This window comes from Arachis ipaensis, chromosome B04, assembly GCF_000816755.2.
Source record: "Arachis ipaensis cultivar K30076 chromosome B04, Araip1.1, whole genome shotgun sequence".
Classification (NCBI taxonomy): Eukaryota; Viridiplantae; Streptophyta; class Magnoliopsida; order Fabales; family Fabaceae; genus Arachis; species Arachis ipaensis.
This window is the reverse complement of record NC_029788.2, coordinates 86,487,999-86,499,228: the sequence shown is the minus strand read 5'-3', so window position 1 is coordinate 86,499,228 and position 11,230 is coordinate 86,487,999. Positions and strand designations below refer to the sequence as shown.

Below are 11,230 nucleotides of genomic sequence, written 5' to 3'. Positions count from 1 at the left end.
TACTTACAGTTTTGTATCATGAAAAGGCTATTCGACGTTTTTTTCTATTTTCAAAATCATCTATAATTGAATTTGTGTCGAAAATAGCTGCTAATTCTTTTTCTATATAAATGACCAAATTGTCTGCAAGAAATTCATCAGCTATCTTACTTCGGAGTCTTGTCTTAACAATTTTCATTGTTAAAAAAGTTCTTTCTGTTGTTGTTGTAGACACTGGTAGAGTCAAAACAAGACGTATTAATCTATCAACTATGTGATAAGTTCTTGATTTTTCCGTTTCTTGCAACTTGTTGCACAATTCAGAAAGTGTACCAATGCCTTTCAAATGATTTGGTATATCATGCTGATAATGTTGCAACTGAGATTTCAAAATATTTAGCTCATTAGAAGGAAAGTCAAGGGGATAAAACTTCTCTGCTAACTTGCTAATTTCTTCAATATTAAATGATTTGAAATTGTCCTTAGGATCCAAAGCACAACTCAAAGTCAAAAGCTCTATTGTTTGCTCATTAAATCTACTATTCAACTCTTGTATTTGAGAGTCAATTGTTGCCAAGAATACATCTATTCGATAATGATGCTCAACTGTCACACTTGGTTGACGAGATCGACCTCTTCTAAAAACATATTGTGCACTCATATTAGGGACTTCAATTTCATGTTTTTCACAAAAATCTTTAACATTTGCAAGAAAATTGCACCATCCACCATCTCTTAATTGTTGAAGAAGTAACTTTGATGTAAAAACAATATGCATTGCATTAAGAATATCTTGAGATTGTTGTTGCAGTGCTTGACAAAGAACATTAGTGATTTCCATAATCTCTTTCATCAAGTGCAAAGTGAAAACAAATTCAAATGACAATAATATTTTACTAACACCATAAGCCTCACCTCTTTGTGCATAAGTTGTCCCGTCTTCAATGATATTATTGAGAACAATATTGGTAGCAGTAAACATTTTTACCAAACTACAAATAGAATTAAAGTGAAAGCTCCATCAAGTATCCCCAGCTCTTTGTAAAGTGCTTATTTGATTCGCACATTTGCCTGTTTCTAATTCATTTTGAGCAACCAAGTTTGCATTTTCAATTGCTTGAGCTTCTTGTAATTGATCATGTCTTTTTGAAGAAGCACTAACAATAGTGACAATAGAGTTTAATTGAGTAAAAAATTCATGAATTTGAAGTACCTCTCTTGAAGCTGCTACCAATGCTAATTGTAACCTATGAGAAAAACAATGCACATAGTATGCTTGTGGAGAATCTTTAAGAAACAAAGCTTACAAACCATTCCACTCACCCCGCATGTTGCTAGCACCATCATACCCTTGACCCCTAATATTTTCAACTTGGAGATTATAATGAGAAAGGACAGAAATCAATTCTTTCTTTAAAGTTGTTGCACAAGTATCAATGACATGCACAACATCAAAGAATCTCTCTTTAACAAAACCATCTAGAGTAACAAATCTCAAAACAATGGCCATTTGCTCCTTTTTAGATTCATCTCTAGCTTCATCAACAATAATACAAAATTTGGCATCTCCAATCTCTTCTCTAATTGAATTTCTCACCTTAGTAGCAAGAATATGTAGAATTTCTTTTTGGACATCATTTGAAGTATACTCAACATTTTTTGGAGCATTTTTCAAAACATTCTTTTTCACTCTTTCATTGTAAGATCCCAAAAATTTCAACATTTCTAAAAAGTTACCTCTGTTGCATGAACTTTGGCTTTTATCATGTCCTCTGTATGCACAACTTTGAAATGTCAACCATCTAATGCAATCTATAGATGCTCCTAGTCGAATTCGATTCTTTTCAATCTCTTCTGATGTTTGCTTATGAAAAAGTCTGTCAATATATTGTGATTGTTTCATCAAATCATCACATGATTTCAGCACGTTATGATGGAATGAGTTAGGACCTTTGCCAATGTGATTCAAAAGAGCACATTCTTTTTCACTATTTACTTTCTTCCAATTCCTGAAACCATTCTCAATAAAAGCATTTGAACCCGTATTGATTGAAGGTTCCTTAGCAAAAAGAAAGCACGGAAAACAATATATAGCATCATCTTCTATAGAATATTCTAACCAAGATGGGAACAATTTAAACCATGAAGCTTGAAAGCGACGATGACTTTTATCACTAGAAAATGGATAATTATCAAGAATTGGTTGATTTGGCCCAACTTTAATATAAGCCTGACGGATTTCATCTCTTTTATTTGGAGGAAACTTCCAAATCATTGGTCGCATTCCAGGATCTCTTTCCAAACGAAAAACATCCAGTTGATTTGGAAGAATTCATGGACGCTTTGAGCTATTCAATGAAGAACTTGAAGTAATGAAATTTGATGACCCCTCAAGTATTGGAGTAGTAATAGTAGAAACATCTTCATTCTCTTGATCTTTTCTTTTAAAAAATGTATCAATGGTTTTGAACTTACTCATAATTCAAATGGCCAAATAAGTTCCTATAATTAAAAATATATTTAGCAAAAAGTGTAAATTACAGTCTAAATCTTTATAAAATATAAAAATTATATTTCAATTTAAAATAAAATATTAAAATTCAGAACAATAATACTAACATCCTAGTATAAATAATATAAAATTATAATTAAATAGTTAATTAATAAAAAAAACTAAATATACAAACTAACATATAATAACATAAACTTAATTAACAAATAATAATAAATTAACTAATTAAGTAAATAACTAAATATATAAAAAAGAATAAAAATAGAACCTTTTTTGAGAAAGAGGAGTGAAGAATCACTTGTTGAACTACTATCTTTTTTTTAATCTACAAAAAAAAAAAAAAAAGAGTCAAAGAGGTAAAAGATAAGAAGATTAAAGAGATAAAGAAGAAGAAGAATAGAAAAAGTTGTTACCTAAAATTTTAGAAAGCCAAAGCGAGAAGGGGGAGAGGGAGAGAGTGGTTGTATGCTGGGAAATAAAAAAAGGAATGGAAAAACTGACGTTGGGAAATAAAAAAAGGGATAGGGGTTGGGAAATAAAAAAAGGATAGGGAATGAGCTATTGGGCTGGGTTTTCTTGTAGGAATTAAAAGGGGGGATTGAAAAAGATAGAGCAAAAAGAGAGAGGGGCTGGGAAATAAAAAAAGGGGGACCAGACTAATTTTTTTTTAAATAAAAACTAAAATTTGGGGGGGGGGCATTGCCCCTTTACTTATATGTACCTGCGCTCCTGTATATATGTAAATGGTACACACACTTTAGCTTTTATTTTTCAAGCTTTTATGAATAACGGAGTAATAAAACAGATCATATGTAACTAAATTATAACTAATTTTAACTCTCAATTTATGTGAATTATATAAATAGTGACATTTAAATTCATATTTTAGCTATTAATAACGTTATTAAGTGTATCAATTGTAAAATAGCCATGGGTTTAAAATGGTTAAAAATTATACATTAGTTTATTATTTTATTTGGAATAGCACTACAGGAAAAAAATTTTAGCGACAAATTTTTAGCGGCCATAATATTATTGTCATAATTTTTTTTAAATTAACTTTTAGTGACAATTGTATATTTACCATTAATACTATAAATTTTAACGGTAATTTAAACTATGGCCACTAAAAAGAAACTAAAATTTCAAAAATAACAACAAACTTAAACTACTAAACCAAAAATATCTGACTCTGGGAGCCTCGTCACTCTACCTCACACAAATTACTCTAGTGCTTCATTACCTCCGAGAATCACACACCGTTCTTCTTCTTCTTCTTCTTCTTCTTCTTCTTCTTCTTCTTCTTCTTCTTCTTCTTCTTCTTCTTCTTCTTCTTCTTCTTCTTCACCGCTCAAATCTCTTCCAAGTTTTCATATCAATGTTAATCGCAATCTGAATCCTTTTCTCGGAGAAGCTAGTGCTAATTTTGATTGAAATCTGAATTGCGCTCTAGTCATCAGGTATGAGTTTCTTAATCTCCCTCTCAATTCTAATTCTTGTGCTCCCAATTTGTGTTCTATCGCAACCTGATGCTTTTTCCCCAATTCTTTTTTTATTCAATATACATTGCTGAAATTCAATTGTCACTGTTATTCTGAAATATTTCTTTGATAGGATGAATTAGGATTATTAGAATACAAAATTGAGCTTGGCAATATCTGGTTCCACTTTTATGCTTCGATCTTTGTAAATAGGCAGAACAATTAGACCATTAATTAACCCCGAACACCTTTGACACTTTGACGCATGCACAGATCTGGAGCAGGGGTTTAGTGTTGGGAGTGTTGGTGTTTGCTCTCGTCCTTGTATTTGTCTATGCAGACGATGTTTTTGTGCTCACCGAAGATAAGTTTGAAAAGGAGGTTGGTCAGGACAGAGGAGCACTTGTTGAGTTCTACGCTCGTTGGTAACAAAATAAAATAATCACCAAATCATTTTTGGTTCCTTTGTTGATTCAATTTTTACCTTATCTAGGGTTTAGTTCAGTATACAGTCCGAATAGAATGTGTTATTGTCCTTTTTCTCTTTGATTTTGTAGATTAATAGATGTTTAACTTTATATTCTTTGATTTGATTCCTTTAATATAAGTTATTAGATGATAAAATCTCTGTATAATTAACACTAGAGAGAGTGAGGGTACCAACGAGACTTTTTTTGTGCCAATTGAAGGTTCTAAGTTCGTTATATATATAGTTGCCAGGTTTTCACTTTGTCGGGTGATTCATCATGGCGATCCAGCAAAGATAAGATGCACATTTTTTTTTCTAATTCTCGATCTATGTTTCTCATACCACTTTTTTGTTACCATAGGTGTGGGCGCTGTAAAAAGCTTGCCCCTGAATATGAAAAGCACGGTTCCAGCTTTAAGAAAGCTAAATCTATTTTAATTGGCAAGGTAAGCAAGCACAAGTGGTGTTTCTCACTTTCTCTATATTCAACACTTTTTCTGTAAAATATTATGAACTGTGTACAATTCTTCTATTGCCCTTGCAAACTATTCATACTCAATTAGTTCTTTTTTCATATCTCTGAGGTAAGTGCTTTTTTCATATTGTAAGTGCTTTTTTCATAATGTTCATACTCAATTAGTCCTTGCAAACTATTTAACACCTTTCAGATTGTAAGTTCTTTTTTCATATCTCTGATAAAGCCTATGCATTTCAGGTATTTATATATGTACAAAAAATTTTAAACAAGATATTCACCTCAGTGATCTTAATGATGAATTAAATAATTTAATTATTTTGGAATTTGTTTTTATATAGGAGTATTTCGCAAGCTTTGTGTTTTTCACTGCTTTTTCGTGCTTCAAGAATCAATTTTATGATTTTTCAGATTATCAATAACATTTCTCTTTTTTCATTATTCTTTCAAGAGCCAACAATTTTAACATTCATAAACTTCACTATAAAAATATGCACTGTTCAAGCATTCATTCAGAAAACAAAAAGTATTGCCACCACATCAAAATAATTAAACTATTTTCAAGATAGAATTCGAAATTCATGTACTTCTTTTTCTTTTTCAGAAAACATTTTTCATTTAAGAAAGGTGAAAGATTCATGGAACATTCATAGCTTTAAGACATAGACACTAAACACTAATGATCATGTAATGAAGACATAGTTAAAACATAAAGCATAAAAACCGAAAACAGAAAAGAAAATAAACAAGGAGATTTTAGATACCGAGCAACTTTCTCTTCAACAATATTTTCATCCTCTTCAGAGGAAGAATACTCATCAGAGCTCATGAATGGCAACAGTAAGTTCAGTGGAATCTCTATGGTCTCTGTATGAGCCTCAGATTCCTTTGGTTCCTCATTAGGGAACTCCTTAGTGGTCAGTGGACGTCTATTGAGGTCTTCCTCATTGGAAATCACTGCCTCTTCCTCCTCTATAGGTTCGGCCACTTTGGATATATTGATAGCCTTGCACTCTCTCTTTGGATTCTCTTCTGTATTGCTTGGGAGAGTACTATGAGGGATTTTAGTAACTCTTTTACTCAGCTGACCCACTTGTGCCTCCAAATTTCTTATGGAGGACCTTGTTTCAGTCATGAAACTGAGAGTGGTCTTAGATAGACCAGAGACTATGGTTGCTAAGTCAGAGAGGCTCTACTTAGAATTCTCTATCTGTTGCTGAGAAGATGATGGAAAAGGCTTGCTATTGCCAAACCTATTTCTCCCACCATTATTATTATTGAAGCCTTGTTGAGGCTTCTATTGATCCTTCCATGAGAAATTTGGATGATTTCTCCATGAAGGATTATAGGTGTTTCCATAGGATTCTTCCATGTAATTCACCTCTTCCATTGTAGGATTCTCACGGTCATAAATTTCTCCTTCAGAGGAGGCTTCTTTAGTACTGCCAGATGCATCTTGCATTCCAGTCAGATTCTGAGAAATCATATTGACTTGCTGGGTCAATATTTTATTCTGAGCCAATATGGCATTCAGAGTATCAATCTCAAGAACTCTTTTCTTCTGAGTCATCCCATTATTCACAGGATTTCTTTCAGAAGTATACATGAATTGGTTATTTGCAACCATTTCAAGGAGTTCCTGGGCTTCTACAAGTGTTTTCTTCAGATGAAGAGATCTACCAGCAGAGTGGTCCAATGACATCTTGGATAATTTAGACAGACCATCATAGAATATACATAAGATGCTCCATTCTGAAAGCATGTCAGAAGGACACCTTCTGATCAATTGCTTGTATCTTTCCCAAGCTTCATAGAGGGATTCACCTTCCTTCAGTCTGAAGGTTCGGACTTCCACTCTAAGCTTACTCATCTTTTGAGGTGGAAAGAATTTGACCAAGAAAGCATTGATCAACTTTTTCCAAGAGTTCAGGCTTTCTTTAGGTTGTGAGTCCAACCATATTCTAGCTCTGTCTCTTACAACAAAGGAGAAAAGCATAAGTCTGTAGACCTCGGGATTAACCCCATTGGTCTTAACAGTGTCACAGATTTGTAAGAATTCAGCTAAGAACTGATGAGGATCTTCTAATGGAAGTCCATGAAACTTGCAATTCTGCTGCTTTAGAGAAAGTAATTGAGGCTTAAGCTCAAAGTTGTTTGCTCCAATTGCAGGAATTGAGATGCTTCTTCCATAGAAGTTGGAAGTTGGTGCAGTAAAGTCACCAAGTATCTTCCTTGCATCTCTAGCATTGTTGTTGGGTTCGGCTGCCATGTCTGCTTCTTTTTCAAAATTTTCTGTAAGGTTCTCTCCGAAGTGTTGTACTTTAGCTTCTCTTAGCTTCCTCTTTAGAGTCCTTTCATGTTCAGAATCAGCTTCAACAAGAATGTCCTTATCTTTGTTCCTGCTCATATGAAAAAGAAGGAAACAAAGAGAGAAGAGGAATCCTCTATGTCACAGTATAGAGATTCCTTTATGTGAGTAGAAGAATAGAAGAATAGAAGAATGAGAAGAGAGAGGAGATGAGTAATTCTAACAGAGAGAAGAGAGAGGGGTTTGAATTATGAGTAGAAGAGAAGTGTTAGCAAATAAATAAAATAAATAGAAAGAGAAGAGAGAGAGTATTTGAATTTTTGAATGAAAAAAGAGAAAAATATTTTTGTTTTTATTTTAATTATTTAGTTAGTGTTCGAAAATATTAAAAGAAATAAAATAAAATTAGAATTTAAAACAATTAGTTAACTAAAAAGAATTTTGAAAAAGTGGTTAGTTGTTTTTGAAAATGAGAAGTGAAAAAGTAGTTAGGTTGTTTTGAAAAAGATAAGAAATAGTAAACTTTTTAAAATTAAAACAAACAAGTCAAGTAGTTAGTTGAAAAAGATTTGAAAATAAATTTTGAAAAGATAAGAAGTTAGAAAAAGATTTTGAAATTAAACTTTTAAAAAGATATGATTGAAATTTATTTTGAAAAAGAATTGAAAAAGAAATTAAAAATATTTGATTTTTAAAATTAAAGTTGATGATTTGACTAACAAGAAACTAAAAGATATGATTCTAGAATTTAAAGATTGAACCTAACAAGAAAGTAACAAACCTAAAATTTTTTAATCAAAACATTAATTGTTAGCAAGGATTTTTGAAAATATGAAATAAAATTAAGAAAAAGATTTTGAAAAATTAGTTTTAAAATTTTCGAAAACATTAAAAGAAAAATGAAAAAGATTTTGAAAAATTTTAAGAATGAAATTCAAAAATAAAAAAAATGAAAAAGAATTGATTTTGAAAAAGATTTGAAAAGATAAAGTTTTTAAATTGAAATTCTGACTTGACTAACAAGAAACAACTAAATTTTAAAATTTTTTTGACCAAGTCAACTCAAAATTTTGAAAATTATGAGAAGAATAAGGAAAAGATATTTTTTTTACTTTTGAATTTTTAATGAGGAGAGAGAAAAATAACAAAATGAAACAAAACATAAAAATTTAAGATCAAAACAAATAATGCATGCAAGAACACTTTGAATGTCAAGATGAACACCAAGACCTCTTTGAAGATCATGATGAACATCAAGAACATATTTTTGAAAATTTTTAAGAAAAGAAAGACATGCAAGACACCAAACTTAAGAACTTTTGTACTAGGGACACTAACAATTCGAAAATACACAAGAAAAACAAGAAAAGACACAAAACAAGAAAAATTAAAGATCAAACAAGGAAAATCATCAAGAACAACTTGAAGATCAAAGAAGAACACAATGCATGAATTTTCGAAAATCTAAGAAAAATTAAAAACATGCAGTTGACACCAAACTTAAAATTTGACACTAGACTCAAACAAGAAACACAAAATTTTTTTGGTTTTATGATTTTATTAAATTTTTTTTATATTTTCGGAAAACTTTTTGAAAAGAAAATAAAGGTTGAAACAAGAAAGAAGGTTACCTAATCTAAGCAACAAGATGAACCGTCAGTTGTCCAAACTCGAACAATCCCCGGCAACGGTGCCAAAAACTTGGTGCACGGAATTGTGATCACACTTTTCACAACTCCGGTTCAACTAACCAGCAAGTGCACTGGGTCGTCCAAGTAATAAAACCTTACGCGAGTAAGGGTCGATCCCACGGAGATTGCCGGCTTGAAGCAAGCTATGGTCATCCTGTAAATCTTAGTCAGGCAGATTCAATTGGTTATGAGTTTTGATAATTTAAAGATAAATAAAACGTAAATTAAAATAAAGATACTTATGTAATTCATTGGTGGGAATTTCAGATAAGCGTTTGGAGATGCTTTGTTACTTCTGAACCTCTGTTTTCCTATTGTCTTCCAATCATGCGTGCTCCCTTCCATAGCAAGCTGTATGTTGGTGGATCACCATTGTCAATGGCTACCATCCGTCCTCTCAGTGAAAATGGTCCAGGTACGGTTTCTGTACAGCTAATCAACTGTCGGATCTCTCGTCTCGGATGAAAAATACTAGGCACAGCTACCGCACGGCTAATCATCTGTCGGTTCTCACTTGTGTCAGAATAGGATCTCTCTATCCTTTTGCACACTGTCACTGCGCCCAACATTCGTGAGTTTGAAGCTCGTCACAGTCATCCCGTCCCAGATCCTACTCGGAATACCACAGACAAGGTTTAGACTTTCCGGATCTCAGGAGTGCTGCCAATTGGTTCTAGCCTCTACCACGAAGGTTCTAATCTCACGGATTCGAATGCTCTGTTGTCAGGAGAGGCAAGTCAAATCCGTGGATTAGAGACCCAAGAGACTATACTCCGGCTGTCGTCCAATGACTACGTTGAACATCATGTAGACCGCTTGTGGTTGTCAGGCACGCGGATCTTGTCTAAGCGAGTAACGAAGATAGTGGGTGATTGTCACGGGTCACCCCTTCATTCTGACTTAACTGAATTAAGTACGAGAGTATATGTTGGAGAAGAAGTAAGCGTGAATTGAAAGAGAAACAATAGTACTTGCATTAATTCATGAAGAACAGCAGAGCTCCGCACCTTAATCTATGAGATGTAGAAACTCTACTGTTGGAAAATACATAAGAGAAAAAGTTCTAGGCATGACCGAATGGCCAACCTCCCAAATGTGAACAATGGCATAAGCTGATAAAAGTTCTCAATAGGAAAGACTAGTATTTATACTCAACTAGTTACTAAGGATTACAGAAAATAAGTAACTAAGTGCAGATAGTGCAGAAATCCACTTCCGGGGCTCACTTGGTATGTGCTTGGGCTGAGCATTGAGATTTAGATGTGCATAGGCCTTTTCTAGAGTTAAACGCCAGCTTGGATGCCAGTTTGGGCGTTTAACTCCATTTCTGGTGTGAGTTCTGGCGTTTTACGTCAGAAAAGGGTCTTTGGCTGGCGTTGAACGCCAGTTTGGGCCATCAAATCTCGGGCAAAGTATAGACTATTATATATTTCTCAAAAGCTCAAGATGTCTACTTTCCAACGCAATTGAGAGGGCGCCAATTGAGCTTCTGTAGCTCCAGAAAATCCACTTCGAGTATAGGAGGGTCAAAATCCAACAGCATCTGCAGTCCTTTCTCAGCCTCTGAATCAGACTTTGGTTCAGATCCCTCAATTTCTGCCAGAAAATACCTAAAATTACAGAAAAACACACAAACTCATAGTAAAGTCCAAAAATATAATTTTTGCATAAAAACTAGTAAAAATATAATAAAAAGTAACTAAAACATACTAAAAACTACCTAAAAACAATGCCAAAAAGCGTATAAATTATCTGCTCATCACCGGTAAATATATTAACAGCTATTTTTATTGCCGCTAAAAGCAAAATAAATGACTGCTAAAAGTGATTTTTCTTGTAGTGTAGGTCTTTTATCTTCATGAGTATGATTATGATACTTGGTGAAGTATTGCGATTGAACTTATGTATAATTTCAATTATGATTTGTTTAAGAAGATATTTGCATTGGTCAAGTAGCGTCAATTTGTAACTCTTACATCATGGATGCTATGCTAGTTATATTAAGCAAAGATGTTATTGTAGCTCTGCTAGTAAACAAACTATTGGGATGTTATATTTAAGTTAAATGGTTTAATTAAGTATATATCCGTGTTGCTTATGATCAGGTGTTCAAAAAATAAGCATTAAGAATGGCTTGTACCAAGAGCAAAAAAGATATATATAAGCATCACACTCTGGAAAGAGGACGGCCAAAAAAATCTGGTGGACTAAAAAAGGTACATTAAATAGTTAGCGGTGAATTAATAAGAATGTCAATTTTGAGTACCTATTACATAATTAATAAACTAAATAAGCTAAATTAACATGGTGTTTTG

The 11,230-nt window shown here is 32.9% G+C and overlaps 2 protein-coding genes and 1 long non-coding RNA gene across 3 annotated transcripts; 1 reads left to right on the top strand and 2 right to left on the bottom strand.

Annotated features, from left to right (window-relative positions):
* LOC107636607 lies at positions 17-961 on the bottom strand. Its single transcript, XM_016340105.1, has one exon. It carries the CDS (start codon positions 959-961, stop codon positions 17-19), a length of 945 nt encoding a protein of 314 aa, XP_016195591.1.
* LOC107636608 (zinc finger MYM-type protein 1-like) lies at positions 1,283-2,254 on the bottom strand. Its single transcript, XM_016340106.1, has one exon. The coding sequence runs from the start codon at positions 2,252-2,254 to the stop codon at positions 1,283-1,285; it is 972 nt and encodes a 323-aa protein (XP_016195592.1).
* LOC110270694 lies at positions 3,792-4,855 on the top strand. Its single transcript, XR_002360337.1, has 3 exons — positions 3,792-3,951; positions 4,246-4,397; positions 4,686-4,855. It is a non-coding gene; the product is annotated as an uncharacterized LOC110270694 (long non-coding RNA).

Coding starts and splice junctions, on each gene's coding strand:
- LOC107636607 (XM_016340105.1), bottom strand. CDS start 961: ATGTTTACTGCTACCAATATTGTTCTCAATAATATCATTGAAGACGGG.
- LOC107636608 (XM_016340106.1), bottom strand. CDS start 2,254: ATGATTTGGAAGTTTCCTCCAAATAAAAGAGATGAAATCCGTCAGGCT.